At 37.7% G+C, this 17933-nt stretch overlaps 1 protein-coding gene across 4 annotated transcripts in view; it reads left to right on the top strand.

Moving 5' to 3' along the window:
* Positions 1-17933, top strand: part of PDE4D (phosphodiesterase 4D) — a 387174-nt gene that overhangs the window by 286830 nt on the left and 82411 nt on the right. For all 4 annotated transcript variants that reach the window (XM_071580002.1, XM_071580003.1, XM_071580006.1 and 1 more), the window contains exons 4-5: positions 4806-4879; positions 5963-6012. In XM_071580002.1, the coding sequence (XP_071436103.1) occupies positions 4806-4879; positions 5963-6012 (124 nt within the window). The remainder of the gene's footprint in view (positions 1-4805; positions 4880-5962; positions 6013-17933) is intronic.

The raw sequence follows: 17933 nt of genomic DNA, 5'->3' as shown, positions 1-17933 counted from the left end.
CAATCTTTCAGCGAATGATGTTTTCAAAATACCCAATCTAAATTTCCTGGTGGAACTTGAAGCCATTTCATCTCAGTTGTGGGAGATTTTAACCTGCTGGAAACACAACACATGGAGATGAGGCACTCTAGGAAGTTCCAGGAGTGTGTGGAAGACAACTCCTGTTGCAGATGGTAAGTGATCCTACTGGGGTGGTGCCCTGCCAGACCTAGACCTCATGTTTACAAACAAGAGAAGGTCTGGTGAGAGATGTGGTGGTCAGGATCTGTCTTGGGCGCAGTGACCATGATATTATAGTTTTCAGTACTTAGTGAATTGAGGTGGGCCATCAACAATATCTCTACACTGGACATTGCTTCAGAGAGTACCTTGGTAAGCAGCCCTCAAAAACAAAACACCCAGGAAGGCTGGACATAATTTAAGAAAGAATTCTTAAAGGCACAAAAGCAGACTTCCCTACATCCAAAAAGACAAGCTGTCAGGGAAGATGATTGGCCTGGCTGAGCATGGAGATTTTGGAGGAACTCACGGAAAAAAGGAAGTTGGATCATTTTTGGAAAATGGGACAGGCAGTTCAGGAAGTGCTTAAGGAGTATTAAGATCATGTAGCAAGAAAATCATAGGGGAAAAAGCTCAGTTAGAACTTAATCTGACCATTTCTGCAAAGGATAATAAAAAGTGCTTTTATAAATACATTAAAAACAAAAGGCAGTTCAGGCAAAACCTCCATTCTTTATAGTACATGGAGGGAAATATAGTCACCAAAGACAAGGAACAGCCTGAGGTTCTTACTGTCACTTTTGCCTCAGTCTTCAACAGTAAGACAAGGGATGCTCAGGACAACAGGCCCCCTGAGTAGGTGGACAGAGATGGGGAGCATAAGAGATGCCCTGTACTCCTGGAGGAGGTAGTGACCTGCTGAGACACTTAGATGATCACAGGTCTATGAGACTAGATGGGGTTCAAACTAGGGCACTGAGGGAGCTGGTGGAAATGCTCACTAAGTGGGTCTCCATCATTTATCATCAGTCCTGGCTAACCAGGGAGTTTTCAGATGACTGGAGGTTGGCCAATGTGATGCCCATCCAAAAGAAGGGCTGGAAGGAGGATCCAGGAAACTACAGGCTTGTCAGCCTGACCTTGGTGCTGGGGAAGGTTATGGAGTAGATCATCTAGTGCCATCACTCAGCCTGTACAGGACAATTAGGAGATCAGGCCCAGCCAGCAGGGATTTGGGAAATGTAGGTCCTTGCCTGACCAACCTGATCTTCATTTATGACCACATGACCCACCTGCTGGATGAGGGGAAGGCTGTGACTGTAGTCTACTTGGACTTCAGCAGTCTTTGACACTGTCTCCCACAGCGTGCTCTTGCAGAAGCTGGCACCACATGGCTTGGACATGCACACTCTTTGCTAGCTTAAGAACTGTCTGGATGGCCGGGGTCAGGGAGTGGCTTTGAACAGTGCTGCATCCAGTTGACAGGTGGTCACTAGTGGTGTCCCCCAGGGCTCAGTAATGGGCCTGGTCCTATTCAATAGCTTTATTGATGATCTGGGTGAAGAGATCAAGTCTACCCTCATTAAATTTGTGAATGACACCAACCTGGGTGGGAGTGTTGTTCTGTTGGAGGGCAGAAAGACTCTGCAGAGTAATCTGGACAGGCTGGATCAAAAAACTGAGGCCAGTGGCATGAGGTTCAATAAGATCAAGTGCTGGGTTCTACACTTGAGTCACAGGCAGCACTGCAGCTGGGGATAGAGCAGCTGGAAAATAGTCCAGCAAAAAAGGACCTGGGGATGGTCATCAACATCTGGCTAAACATGAGTCAACACTGTGACCAGGTGTCCAAGAAAGCCAATGGCACCCTGATTCTTCCCCCTGTACTGTCACTGGTGAGGCCACACTGACTCCAGTTCTGTATCCCTCAGTTTATGAAGGATATAGAGGTGCTGGAGTGGGTCCAAAGAAAGGCAACGAGGATGGTGAAGGGTCTGAAGCACAAGTCCTGGGAGGAACAGCTGAGGGAACTGGGAATATTTAGGCTGGAGAAGAGGGGAATCAGGAGTGACCTTATCACTCTCTACAACTACCTCAAAGGAGGCTGTAGTCAGGTGCAGGTCAGAGTCTTCTCACAGGCAGATAGCAATGGATGAGATGACATAGTCTTTTGCTGCACTAGGGAACTTTTAGGTTGGATATTAGAAAGAATTTCTTCACAGTAAGGGTGATTAGACATTGGAATGGACTGCCCAGGAAAGCGGTGCAGTCACTGTCCTGTAGATGTTTAAGAAAAGACTGGACATGGCACTTGGTGTCATGGTCTAGTTGACATGGTGATGATCGGTCAAAAGTTCAACTTGATAATCTTAGATGTCTTTTCTAACCTAATTAAGTCAGGGATTCTTTGACCTTTTCTATCACTTGTTACTTGGGAGAAAAGACCAAACCACACCTGTCTACAGCTCCTGTCAGGTAGTTATAGTGAGTAATAAAGTCCCTCCTCAGCCTCCTTTTGTCTAGACTAAACAATCCTAGCTCCCTCAGCTGCTCCTTGTAAGAGTTGTGCTCCATTTATGCTAAAGCATCTGGGATGTTTGGCAGGTACTGGACATTTCACCCCTGGACCTGGAGAATAAAGAGAAGGATATATAAAACAACAGTCAAATCTGTGCTTTCTGAAAACAGGACAGATTCAAATTACTTCAGACACTTGAAAATTCTGGTCATGTACATAGTGGTGAGCACAGTAGAGAGACACACTCACTGCCCCTGAGGTACTGAGCGTGGGTCCAGCAAGCCTCATTAGCTTTCACTCATAACTGGCCCTAAGCAACCTTGCAGCTCTGCATACTTCTTTCCTCAGCAACCCAGCTGTTTAATGTCCTATTATTTCAGATCCAAAACATACCTCAGCTAGCTTTTTGTTTTCACATGGCAACATGTCTAGCCTACCAACCTGTCTGAAACTCAGCTCTGTGCAGCATGTACAGAGCCATTTATTGTTCAGAACAGGCAGATATAAGAAGCATGGCTGTATCTGAGGCCACTCACCAAGGAATCACTTAATTACTTTTGCACATGCTTCCAATTCTCATGGCACCTGCATATACAGCCAATTTGAGTCCAGCAGGGTTTATTGAATAGGAACTTGCAGCCAGGAAAACCAACCACATTTTTTTCATGCCCTGAAACAGCTCTGGGAGCCACCTTTCTCTGATAATCCTAGGACACACAGACCATCTCAGCATCCTGACACGAGTAGACTGAGCCCAGGCAGGTTGACAAAAGAGAAATAAAATGGACTGCAGTCACTAAATGTGCAAGTTATCTTAATAAACCCGACTACTTTTCTGTTTATGCTTTCCCTTTCCTTCCACCTTCAACTCATACTTTTTACAATATTTTCATGTTTCAGCAGTTTTTCACTGTATTTTAAGTATTCAGTTTTGGATCTCTGAACTCTAAAATCATCTTTCACTTTCTGCTGAGTTTATGCCTGATTTCCATCTGTATATGTCTCACATCTAAATACAACATTTTTTTAGTGGGACTGCATCCTGGGTATGCAAATATGATGGCATACATAATTATTTTTATTCCTTTCCAAATGTAAAATATGTAAGTGTGCCTTCTGATCTTTGGAAAGAAAATCATAATTAAATTAATTCTGTCTAGTTAGACAAATGTATTTTTAGTATCTTAACTCATTTTTTAATTACTTCCAATAGCCTGAACACTGCTAGTCATTATTAACTCCTGAATATTTTCTCTAGCAAGCTTTCTTTAATTTATTCTTTTTAGTCTCCTGTCCCCTTCTATCTCCTGTATAAATTTAAGGTGCTCTGCAAAGAGACTTGTGTCCTGATCAGCTCAGACCTCTGAAACCCAAATTTCCATTCCTACTTTTGTTTTCTGTTGGATGGGTTCACCAGGAAAGCAGCCCAGTCTGGGCTGAGAAACAAAACTGGGCAACGTTTGTAAACACACCAGCGATAAGTGTTGCTGCTTCCTCTCATTTCCAGCCTGGTTCCCAACATTGTCCCTCTCTGACATCAACTGAACCAGCTCTCTCTCCTTGTCAGAGAGGTTCATCTTATTATTCTTACATGTTACAAAATTTGTTGCATTTATCTAACTGCCTTCAGAAGAGAGTGTTTATATCACTTATAAGAAGACACTCCTCTACTGCATCCACTATAAGCTGTCTAGCATGAAATTAAGTCCACAAAGGAAGTAGTTTTTCTTTTCCTAATGTGTAAAGCTTTCTGAGGTGATACCTTCTTTTTTCTCTGGTTTTCTGCACCAAGTCCCCAACCAACTGTGCTTCTTAAAGGAGGCACATTTACTTTTCCTGGCAGTCTAGACAATCCATTCCCTTTGTTCTTTGGAGTTTGTGGGGACTGAACTGCGAATAGAAGAATTTGTAATTATTTTTTATGCATGAAGGATTTAGGCTTGAAACTGTTATTATCTTCCAAACTCAAATGTGTTTATGGTAATTTTAAAGAAATAAGTAGTATTCTGTGAAAAACTTGCCTCCTCTTCAAGTAAGCTTGCTTTTAAACAAATAATGAGTTATTTATCAGAGGGAAGAAAAAGCGGGAAAAAAAGAAAGAAACTGACCTTGTGTTGCAGACATGTTATTGTTAAACAATGGTCAAAGGCTGCAGACTACCCAACCCTGGAAACCTTTTACAGTTATTTTGCAATGTTCTTTTGTTTTTCTTTCAGCTCACTGAAGCAGAGATAAATCAGTCTCCTTTGTGCAGAAATTTATACTAAGACCACTTTGTCTGTTCCAGGTGCTGGCGAGCCTGCGTACTGTACGAAATAACTTTGCTGCATTAACCAATTTACAAGATCGGGCACCCAGCAAGTGAGTGTCACTTTTTGGCCACTGAAATTTCACAGTGTTACTTCTTTAGTGTAAACTAAGAATGACAATTAGATGTTACAGATTTCAGCCTCTGCCACCAAACCTGCATAAAACATGCATTCTTAATGAGTCTATTAATTCCTTGATGATGTTATGCTTGGTAGCTGAGACAGCTGTCCTCTTGCCTTCTAACTGATCCTGCATTGCTGTCCTCACATAAACATGGAGTAGTTTTGTGTAACTTACATGATTTTCAATAAATTAGTTATAGGTCAAAGATCATTCAGGCACAGTCTGAGTCTTGCAAAAGAACCAAAGTGAGCAGACATCTGCACTTACTGAGAGCTACTTGCATGATCTGAACCTAGAACTCTGCCTAACTCATCCAAGCTAATGACATCCCACTTATGCAGAGTAGTTTGTAATTATAAATATACAATCCTGTTACAGTGTCACAGTTAACATTAATGTTAGCTACATTGGCAAATTTTGTAGTGGAGTAACTTCCCTCACCCAAAATGTGCATCTCTAGAGCTCAGAAGTAATCAGCATTCCAAAGAGAGGTGTCTACCATTGCATATTTAATACTACTAAAAGTGATTTCCAAGCCTTTTATTTCAAATATGCAGACCCAAGGTTTCTCCTGCCTGCAGTAGTCCACAGCACACATCCCTGTGCAGCTCTGTCAGTGCAGTATCTTCTAGCTTTCTCCAATGGGCAAAGCAGTCCAATGGGCTTTCTCCAATGGGCAAAACTTGTTAGAATAATGCTAACTATGTATACAAATCAAACTCCAAACTAGGTAGAAGTTCTAGGTATGATTAGGCAGGCTTTTAATAAACTCCTAAATTCCTAAAATATTCCCGTCTTTGAATTCCCAATCTGCAGAGAGATTTTAGAGAGGTCAGTTAGAAATTACCTTCTACGCTAAAAAGAAATAGCTGTTCTAAATGAAGTTTGGCAATGCGAGAGTAGTCCATTCCCAAGTAATTTCCCAGGGTAATGTATTTTCTACTATATTGTTTGAGGATTCAGTCATCTGTGAGTTTATCAGGCTTAGACATTTTATTTTCTTTTCAATAGGCGATCACCAATGTGTAACCAACCATCTATTAACAAAGCAACCATAACAGGTAAGAATTTATTTATAAAAAAAGTCTCACTGAAAACTGCATTTTATAATGATGATCTTATATTGCTTCATATCCTTGTATCTGTTTTATTAAATAGGTTTTGAATCATGTTGTGACTCAAAGTGGTGACTTTTAGTGTTCTACCATGTTAGCTTTTGATTTCTTTCTTATTAATTTTGTTTTCATGAAAGTGTTTTTTTTCAGTTCTTTTTCCTTTTATACCAGGGTGTGACTGTGTCATGATTACATTTGTTAGTAATTTTTTTGCAGTGAAATGTGGTAGAAGAAACTGATATGAGGAGTGCATTGATCTTTCTTTTTGGGACATGGAGTTATGTGGCTATACAGATGCAAAGTCTTTGCATTACAAGTGCCTTGCTAAAGAGAAAGAATTTTCAAAACTGACTTTTCTGATTTAGGATGGCAAATTCTATTTCTATGACATTTGTAGCTGGTAAGATAAAATAAATTATTTATTTTTAAAAGACAGTATTATTTCTAAGGAAAACTTGAAAACAGGACTAGCACTGTAAATTGTGTGAATACTTTGGAAAATTTTATCCTATAGCACTTTTGGTTATTTTTATGGCAACTCAATCTTGGACATCTTCATGGGATTACACTGTGGCATTTTCTAGGTACTTTATCATGTTCTGTCAGAGAGAAAGAGCATATGCTTTTCCTCTTGATGAAAGTATACAGACACATAGTAAACAGCCAAAGTATTATTTAAACCAAACCCAGAAATATAATTTTCCATTATTTTGAATCTATCTTTTATCTTTTTAATTTTATTATAGATTTGTAACTCAAGGAAGAAATGCTACTTCAGCAATTTTGAGATGTGTGACTTTGCAATGTTCAATATCCATATTTACCTCAAAAAGGACCCAATCTTGGCAGTACTTTACAGCTTTATGCTCCTAGGAATTCATCATGCAATATGATCATTTGTATATAGGCTCAGTCAGGAAACAGAAGGTTAAGTCTTCAAATCTATAAACAGAAAAGAATCTTTGTCTAAGAATGTTCTGCAATAATACAGATTCATGTAAATTAAATAAATAGGAAGAAGCTATAGTTAAATAGATATCAATTATAATCATGATCTTTCATTAATATATATTTTTAACAGGTCATTTTGCATATTGGTTTCAAATGGCTCTCCTTAAGACATTTCAGTTATTGATGTTATACTTGTTTTTAATTTGGGGATTTGTCTCATAGCAGAGTAATCCAGAAGAATGTTATCTTAATTGGGGATAGAGAGACTTGAAAATACCGCTTTTAATTTGGTTCAAGGGATTAACTTTAGAAAGGCTATAACAGTGTAAAACTTGAGACAGCAAATGAAAATACATTATCCAGAAGAGCAGATGTGCATGCATGTGAACATACAGCGAGCCTACCTTACATGTTCTCATACAGTTAATTGCCTGAGGACAGCTTCTTTTCTCCAGCAGGAAATGCTGCTCAGACAGCAGGACTCAAGACCATCTCTGCTGGAAAATTGCTCTTTTTAAATTCCCTCTGATCTTTACACTCAATTAATCCTCAGAGTACACTTACAAATCAGCCATAAATTACCTTATATTTTAATGTTTAGAAGGAAGGTTGTATAGTAAGGGCTGCAATTAATCTAGAAAATGTTTCTTTGCCAATCAATTCAAAGGAAGCAAGAAAAGGCAAAGAATATTAATGATAATTTAATCTAATTTAGTTTAATATGATTTCTAAGAGATGCTTCTGAAATTGCTGTGTCCAAATTATGCATTGAACTGGAGGAGCTGGTGCCTCTGTTCATTGAATACAAGTGGTTGAAAAATTTTAATGATACAGGAAAGACATTAAGCCACTACAAAGCATGAAAATGGCTACAATTCATTTTGACTGTTGAATGAAGACTGAGACTGGATACTATTTTGCATGAACAAATTCAGTTATTCTTAGTTATAGCTTGGTTTTCTTATTTTCATGGCAACAAAGTTCATGGCATAGACTCAACAGTATGTATAGTTGTGTTCTTTGGGAATACAGAATCCTAGTAAAACATGTTGCATTACAGCACTATGTTAAGAACCCTTTTCCTTCTTTTCACAAAATAACTGAAACCCTTTCAGATGCTACTAAGCTTTTTGAGTTCTTCTGGGGAATATTCAAAATGTAGCTTGTGCAAATCCTTCCTGCTGAGAAATCCTCCTGGTTGTGCTGTTCTCAGAGTTTGTGTCAAGGAATATCCAGAACAATACACCAGGCAGGTAGAGCATCATCCCATCATCCAGGTGGCTCAGCTTGCAATCTCATCAAGAACAGATCACCAGTGTAACAAACTAGGTACCTGGAAGGCACAGTATCATTAAGCTACATAAATGATAAACCAAAAAACAGACAAGTTGGAGTCATTGTGTTGCTAAGCACCCTGGAAGACATGTCTTTGGGAAGACTCTATACAAGGAGAGGGATGATCATAAAAGGGCATCACTGTGGAAGATATGGGGTTAAAACAAGGGCAAGATGAAAAGGAATTTGGTATAGTGAAGGGACTAAAATAGCAAAATCAAAATTCCTCCATTTACTGCTTTAAGAATTCACCTGTAGGCACAAATGTGTGAGAAAATACCTCAGCAAAAAAGGAAGAAACTGTTAAATTGAGAAGTGAGACAGAACATTTGTTCAAATTCTTAGGAGCAACAGCAACCATGGTGGCCTTAAAATTTGCAGAGATTTTTCAGTGTAAATATGTAGAAGTTGATGATGGAAATAAAATCTATTCTATTCAATATATCCTCATGAATCCATTTAAAAATTTGTTGAAAGAAACTAAAGAATATCAATGACAAACTTGAAATTCAGTATCAACCAAATATGCTATTACAGGTTTAGTGTTCCTTTTCCAGACAGATTAGGGAGTGAGATGGGAGCTTTTCATGTAACAACAGACGTTTTAGATGATATTTTTCATATTTTTTAGACTTTAGGCTGTAAATATCTATTTTATCTACAGTCAGTGTGAATAAGCAGACATGAAACATACTTGTGTTAGATATCTTCTTCAAACAGAGATGAACTGCTCCTTAAAAGTGCCATCTCTCTCCCATGATTGAGACCAGGCTGGGATAATTCTGTTTGCTGTACTGTGCTTCCATGCTTGGTGTTCTGTACTTCCACCAGAAGAGGGGTTCCTCTAACAATGAATCATATTTTCCAGGCAGTGAGACAGTGATTAATTTCAAATAGACATAATTCACTTAACAAAACCAGTGAAATACAAAAGCTTTGATCTTTAAAACAAACAAACAAACAAAAAAAAAATCCCCAACTATTTGTGACTCAAGGATTGAGCTCATGAGTTTTGTATTACAGTTCTGTCCACTTATCCAGTCCACACTTACTGAGTTTGCCTACCAGGATATTTTGAGAGATAGCGTTGAAAGCCTTCCTCAACTTAAGTTAGAAAATATTCACTGAACTGTCCTCATCCATTTTAGAAAGCAATCAGGCTGGTAATGACTTATCTTTAGTGAATCCATGATAACTAGTACTGCTCACTTTCTTGTCACACATGTGCACAGAGATGGCTTCTAGAAGGAGGAGCTTCATCTTTCCAGGGATTGAGGTGAGGTTGACTGGCTGGTAGGTCTCTCAATATTCCTTCTTGCCTTTTTTTGAAGACTGGGGTGGTACTTGCTTTCTTCCTGTCCTCAGGCACCTCTCCTGTTTGCCATGACCTTTCAAAGGTGATGATGAGTAGCCTCACTGTGGTGTCCATCAGCTCTCTCTGCGCATGTGGATATGTTCTGTCAGGGCACATGGACTTGTGGATGTCAAGTTTGCCTTATGTGCTCTCTGACTCAATCCTCCTTGGCCAAGGTAAAGTCTTCTTTCCAACATTCCTTTACCCTGGTCTCCTAAATAAGAGATCCCTGGGGACTAATATTGTCAGTGAAGACTGATGCAAAGAAGGCATTCAGTAACTATGTCTTCTCTGTATTCCCTGTTACCAGGGTCCCTGCTCCATTTAGTATCAAAGCAGCATTTGTTTTCCTTTTGTTACTGACCTGTATGGAAAAGCCCTTGTCCTATTATCCTTTCCCATGTTTGGGATTCTGGCAGAGCATAGCAAGGAAAAAAGTCAACAGGAGAACAGGAGTGGACTAATAAACAAAGCAAAAGCAAACAGGCCAAAAACCAAAACTGAACCAAAACAAAAAGAAATTAAAAAAAAAAAAACAAACCCCAAAATAATAAACAAAAAATCCTCCAAAACAAAAATGAAAACCAACAACAACAGCAAAACACCAAAAAAAAACCCACCAAAAACCACCAAACAAACAAAAAACACCCAACCAAAAAAACCTAACAACAACAGTAAGAACAAAGTATTCCTATGGTAAATTGCAATGCCAAACATTTTGGTACAGGTGATATAAAATGGTCTGAAATCCCCATGCAAGTTAAATGGTAGAAGGGTGCTTTCATGAAGTACTGCAGAAACCTGACAACCTAGTTTTAAAGGGGTATTTTTTTGATAAATAGGCCTTTTTGCAGTATACTGAAGGATATTTAAATGTTCTGTTCCTTGTACTTTTGCTTATATGCATACACCTATGGATATTTTGAATGACTTTAACTCACCTCAGTCAATTATTTTTATTTCATGGTAAATACCATATACACTTACATTTTAAGTGTGAATGTCATTTGTAGCATTTTCACTTCATTCATACTGTGGTAAATGCCATCTCTTATTTCAGAAATTAGCACATATGTATCTGCATACTCACAGCAGGTTAATGGTAGACATCCCCAGTGGTTGCATTCAAAATTTGCAAGTGCATTATATGCACAAAAATCCCTAGCACAATCAATTTACTTCCTAGGGAAATATGTGCAATATTCACATTTTCATCAACACTCAGTCAAATGTGCCCTTTTAACTTCTCTTAATGCTTTTGAAATTCCCTTTTTATGTGAATTGAATAAAGACATCAATATTCATTACAGCTGTTTCCTCAGATGGACCAGAAAATAACATATTGTGCTCTTTGGTGTGGATTTTGATATGTGAAGAGTAGTAGGACAAAAGAGGTGGACCAACTGACACAGTGGAAAAAAAACCTATGTGGAAGCATATATACAGAAATTAAGCTGTTCATTTTAATGAAGTCCTGAAAATGTGGTTTTTTAGAAGGCACCCACAGCACATATTCATGTTCAGTGCTACTTGTCACTGTCAGTCAGATAAATATGTATTCATTTTGTTATTTCTATCCAACTCAATTCCTTCCTGGATAAAAAACTGAATAACAGCTAGGAATGTACACTTAGAGCTAATCACAAAAAGCTAATCACCCTCTGGGCTGCATCAAAAGAAACATGTCCAGCAGATCATGTTTTCATGGGACCTCATCTGGAGCATTGCTTCCAAGTCTGGGACCCACAGCATAAGAAATATTTGGACCTTCTTCAGCCAGTCCAGAGGAGGACATGAAGATGATAAGAGAGGGCTGGAGCACTTCTCTTGTGAAGACAGGCTGAGAGTTGGGGTTGTTCTGTTTGGAGAACCAGTGGGGGCTCCAGGGTGACATTACTGCAGCCTTCCAGTACCTAGAGGGGTCTATATGAAAGCTGAAGTGCAACTATTGACAAGGATGTGTAGTGATAGGACAAAGGGGAATGGTTTAAGCTGAAGGAGGGCAGGTTTAAATCAGACATTAGCAAGAAATTTTTTGCTGCAAGGGTGGTGGAGCCACTGGAACTGATCATCCAGGGAAGCAGTAGGTGCCCCATTCCTTGAAGTGTACGAGGCTAGGCTCGATGGACCAAAGTAGGCAAGGTATGCAGCTAAAAAGTAAGGAGTTGGAGAGGCAGGAGTCTGCTCCCCACCCAGTCTTTCATAGTCACGTTGTCACCACAAGTTTTATCCCTTTAATATACAGAGTTTGTGAGTATTTGATATTTACAAATAGAGGTCATATTTTCTTACATTCAGAAGAATATAGCTCTCTGTGTCACCATTGATGTAGCATTTTCATGTGTTATAATGAAAAAAATAATCTGTTTCAAATGGTTTATGTAAAAACATAACTAATGAACTGTTTTTCCTTTTCAAAGATAACAGTATTTTTCCCTCCAGTTCAGCTCCCTTTGCTTAGGGAAGAGGTTCTTAGTAACAAGATACAATTGTGAGGGCTTAATGAATGCTTTCTGCATCTTGATTTGCAGATCTTTATTTAATGTTGAAAAACTTTTCTAACTGAAAGACTTCAAATGAAATCTACATGTAGTGCTCCTTTAGGCTCAGTAAGTTTGTTAAACTGATTAACCTTACTCGAGGCAAAACAGCAGGAGGAGGACTGGCAAGGTTTTGAATCACATAAGCTTTTCATGTATCATCTCACACTCAAGGAAGTGAATAAAAACCAGAGTACAAAATAGTATACAGTCTGTATTTGAATACTGCCTTTCAACACTGATAAAATGTGTATGCTTTCATAAAATAGCAAGTTAAACAGAGAAGTACAGTCATAGTTTACAACATTCCTGGTAAAGAAGTCCATGCAATTGACGTTAACTACCCAAATCAAAAATTAGAAAATAACTGTAGTTGTTTTCAAGTGAGTAGACAATACTTGACCCTTAGGTATGACTTTTAGTTTTTCAGCAGTTTGTTTCAGTAGGAATGTGTGGGGTTATCAAAGTTCAAAGAGACTAGAATGCATCATAGGGCTGACCTGCGCTTGTTATCTTCATCCAGAACTTTGCCTTACTCTTCCTTAAGACTGCAATGTAGTACAGTCTGTATTTCGCTATAAACTCATACATTTTGGAGTTAGAATAGGGATCAATTTAAAAATAAAATGAAGGGCATTATCAATCTCCACATTGAAGATCTGATATGCAACCCACAATAGACCTTTGCTTCCTATCTTTAAACCAGTCCTATATTTTGCTGCATCCTTATATCAACATTTGACCCAAACTGTCCATTTCACTGGAAAAAACAGAGGGTGACAAGCTTCATGTGCCTGTGTCATTTTTCTCATTCTTGTAACAAATGCTGTCTGTTATCTGATGAATATAGAAAACAAAACTGTGCAGATATGTGTACAGGTATGACTGTGGGATAGTCTGAGTGTCTCTTGGTTTCATACTTCATCCACTTTCTGACATTTCTGATATAGGACACATTATCATGTGTGCAATTGAAAAGATAGGTTTGAAAGTAGATCTGTCTTCCATTAATATGTTATTCAGAAATTGACCTATTTAAGCCTATTCCGTTTCTTGAGAATCAATTTAAAAATTAAGGGCTACACTGAGATCAGATCACTCGTTAAAATGTATAAATTCTGCTTTTATTATATGACTAAGGAGCCTGAAAACAGCAGTGAATCAGAGCAGTCAGTAGACAGAGCAGGTCAGGCAACCCTGAAGACAAGCTATAATAACAAAGCCTTTCTTTTCCTTATTCTCCATCTGACTTCACGTATTTTGCATTAAATTCTGCAGACTGACTTATCTTTGGATAAAAGGTGTAATTCCAGGTCTGGTGGTAGGAAAATCAACTTGTGCCTCCTTTCTCAGGAACTAGGATTAAAAAAAATCAAGAATAAGCAATGCTTATAATAGTCTTCTGCTCTAAGGTTAGAAGTTACAACATATTCTTTCAAAACCACCTCTTTTTCCAGTGTTAGGTAACTCATCTCAGAGGATGTTTGATTATGGAAAGTAGGAAGCATGGAAGTAACTGGTCATCACGGACACAGCTGGTTGCCATACACAGTCATGTATTCAGTCATGTCCCTGTTTTCATGCTTCCAGTTGGCTGACTTATCAAATCCCTCTGAACAGAGAAAGGCATTTTTTACAGTCAGGGGAGGCAAGCTAGTGTCTCAGGCAACCCACATGCTGTGCAGAGGGCCTAAAACCCCTGGAACTGCCTGGACAAAATCTCAAGAGTCACCCGATAGACTTTACTTTGGTGTTGCTATCCATAAAAAAGATATGCTATCCATAAAAGCAGTGGGCAGCCTAACACAGTTCCAAATATTCTGAGTATTTTCTAGCAGAAACCTGCCAGGGAAAAGCTGCAGCAAGAATTTTACCAAACTTGCTTTTGGGACTTGGAAAAATGAGAGAAGGCAGTGAAAGAGACAGTAGTTCTTACTGGAAAGCTTTCACTTGAAATGTTAAAAGTGCCAAGGTATGGCTTGAGTTTCCTAATCAAAATCAAGTCATAGTACTCAGCCACGTTTGCATAACTTTATGATTCTTGCTTTCTGTTAACAGAATAGAAAAATTTGTGTATTTTAATCACAGTCCTTAATAAGATCACAGTAAAGATTCATCTCTATCTTGTGCAGAAGCAAATCTTTTTTGTACCAGGAATATCTTGATTTTGTCTCCAATATAATGAGATTCTGAATTAATGAAGCAGATGTGGCCACATGAATAAAGTTTTAGTTGTTACTAAATATTAAAAATTGCCAAATATTTATATTAAAATGCTACCAGAAAACTGCCAATCTAATTAGTTATTCTTTCCCCATGCAAAATTTTAAATCAATTTCTGCAACTGATATCTATATTTGAAAGTGTAAATTAGATACAAAGTTAAATGAATACTAAGTCAAATAAAAATGGAGATGACAAATAACAATTTAAGGTAGTCTCTCTTAAATCATAGGATAATATGATAGAAATAAAAGGTTTCTTTCCTGAAAAATAATGAAAAAGGTGGTATTATATCCAAGTAAGTGAGTTTTGCCGCGAGGTACCTTACTACTATGCTAAAAAAGTGTGAATTAAATCCGGAGTATATTCTAGAAATGACTACTGCATTAGCAAGCTCTTAAAAATTCTCCTTGTTTTAAATAAGTTGTATGCTAATAGCTTACTTAGTGGACATATTGCAAGAATTATAGATTAATTAGTCTTTAATTGAAGGAGTGCAAAGATGAGTAGAGTAAAAAGCCCAGGAAGAAGATAGTGCCAAAGAAATGAAGGAGAAAATTCAAAAAAGAGTTTGACATAGCCTGGCAGCCTGAGCTAATATCAGTGGGACTCAGAAAGATCCAACAGATGACAACAGGCAGCTAGTGGGAAAGAAACCAATATTTGTTTGGGTAAGAGCCTTTGATACTATTATTATCATTACTGTTGTAGATGTGGCTGTTATTTTTGCTATTTATATTACTCGGTTTCAATCCTGCTTTTTGAAGGTAAAAAGCAAGATCAGAGTTTTGGGAAGGTTTAATTCTTTTTAACTGGGAGTGTAACAAATAGAAGCAGCAGCACTAGCAAATGAAATGTGACCCCCTGACTACATATATCATAAAGAGCTGTTTGTTTGAATGCTGTCACTCCTCATTCAGTCTTCAATTCAGAAAATATATCAGGCATAGGAGGTGGGCAGAGAAGGGTTAGTCCTACGATGATATATGTTTTTGCAGTGAAAGGCAGTATTTTCAGAGAAAGACCAAGCAGCTGACATAGATACTATGCATATGACTTTCATACAGGAAAGCAATAGTCAGGTAGATAAACCACTTAGTTCTCATGTGCTTCTGTTGCTTGGAAATATATGCAAGCATGTTTCTGATCAGCCATAGATATTCACTGTATGATACTGTGAAACCAAAATGTGATTTCCTTGCTTCTGCTGTTTCTCACGATGAAATCTGCAAGCCTTTGTTTTGCTGAGTAAAATATGAAACTGCAACACAAGTGAGTCTTTTACAACACTCTTCTTTGGTCTAGTGCAGTTCTATCATCCTTGCAGGTTTACACTCACTTGAGTTCCATGTCTCATCACCTTCTCTGTTTGGCTTGATTCTTTAGGAGGCAGGGACGGCTGTATGATATGATGCAATGAAAAGCCATAGTACAGGAATAAAAATGGTCCCTGTAGCCTTGTAGCCTCAGTACACATTACAGTGAAACACAGAGTTGATGTTCAAAGGAGTAAATGTGGTTTCAGCAAATAATATGCTTGTGGTTAGACCTGGTGTGCTGAAATACTTGTCATTCTACTTTGAAATCCCTTTTCTTCAAAAATGGTTTTAGTCTTGTCTATAACACACAAGCCATAAAAGTTGCAGATTTTCCAATAAAGTTTTTGAAGACTAGTCGTTAAAATAAATAGGTATTAGTATTTCAAAGTATACTTAGGTTTACTTATAGACATCGATTTTTTGCAAGTGTATGCTTTGATTGTTCTGTGAGAGGCAGCACTGTAGGCATTACTTCAAAGTACAGCTCAGTGCTGCGGACCTGAATTATAAAACATCTACTATAGCTACATCTCCTTTGCAAAATAAAAAAGGTTTATATAAGTATTGTAAAGACTAACATTCTATAGAATAAAGCTCAAAATATAATAAACTTTTTCATAATTACTATAGCACTTTAACTCAAAATAACTCAATCAGTCAAAAATACACCATAAAAAAATTTCGTCTTTCTCACAAGAAGATGTTAGATGCTGCATTCCAGAGGCAGTATTTCAATATGCTGACTGCTACTGATGGAATAAATGCTTCAGTTTTAAAAAGGGGGATGAAAAGTGATCATATAACGATATAACAATTGCATTTTAAAGCCAACCTTTGCAATTATGTCTGAAAAAGTGTTCCTAAAACTAAACTGATATTTTCCTTTGGAGTCAGTTGTGGCATGAAAAAAAACAACAATTTAAATGTACTCAGGCCTACCATCTAAGGTCTGTAATGCATACTAGATAATGCAGTCAATTTAATATGCATATGCAGTAGCTGTACTTAATCTCTATACTCCTGAGGAGCCTTTTCCTTTCTGAAAATCTACAGATTTTCCACCTACGCTTCCTGTACAAGTGGTGGCAACAACTGGAAAATTTTATTTCATAGCTGGGAACCCAGTAAAAGAAGGCTACTTGACTTTCTCATGTTCTGCATGGTTTCTCCAAGACTCCTTCACACAGTTATATGGACTCATTCTGCTTGATTTTAAACTATTCAGTTGAGAGACACAGTTTCAATTCAATTGCTTTAAAAATCAACCACAGGTCTTTTTAATTGCTTTTTATTTAACTACTTCAAGCCTTTTTTCAGAAAACTTGAGGTATGTATTTAGGACCCATACCCCATCACTTATTTCTTACCTCTTGCTACATCTTGCAATATGTTACCAAGTTGTCTGGTAGCAGACAATTAGCAGAATTAAATAATCAAGAACCTCAAATGACTGAAAAATAATATTCATTATTCTTTTTTTCAGTATGCAAGTTTTCCAGTTGATTCACTACACAGCTAGTCAAATATTTGCCTGAAAATAAATAAAATGGCTGATGCAAAGATAATTTGAGTGGCAAATGGTGGGATAGAATAGGAACTTGAATTTAGCTTGAGCAATACTACTGCAAATGACTAGTGCTGGGTTTAAACAGGTTTCTGAAGACATGGATGTTTCAAGATCATCAGCTGCATTGAAACCCTTAGCAGGCGCATGACACTCTGCCTTCCAGATCTGGAAGGTTTCCACAAAAATAAGCCTATTATTTGATCAGCAGAAAGATGGCTTAGATCACATCAAATGTTTCTGTATGATGCTGAAGTAATTTAATCCCATTTAAAAAGTTATGCAAGTTAAGAAATTTTACAATAGCCACATTTGCAAAATAAATTAAGGAATTGTGTAGAAGCATATGAACCCATGAGCTTGCCTTTCATCATGCTATTGTCATTTAATCCCCCCAAAGTAGCAATAAGAATTGCTGAAAATGACACTATAGACTGAAATAGGTCAGTAGAGTTAATATAACAAAACTAATTTTACTGGAATTTAAGTTAAACAGAGAGATCAATGTTGGAGTTTAGAATATTTAAAAAATACTTAGAAAAAAATCAGAATTACACAAAAAGTCACAAAGATGTTCATAT

This window comes from Pithys albifrons, chromosome Z, assembly GCF_047495875.1.
Source record: "Pithys albifrons albifrons isolate INPA30051 chromosome Z, PitAlb_v1, whole genome shotgun sequence".
In the NCBI taxonomy this organism is placed as follows: Eukaryota; Metazoa; Chordata; class Aves; order Passeriformes; family Thamnophilidae; genus Pithys; species Pithys albifrons.
Note: the sequence above shows the minus strand (reverse complement) of the source record. Positions and strands in the feature narration are given on the sequence as shown.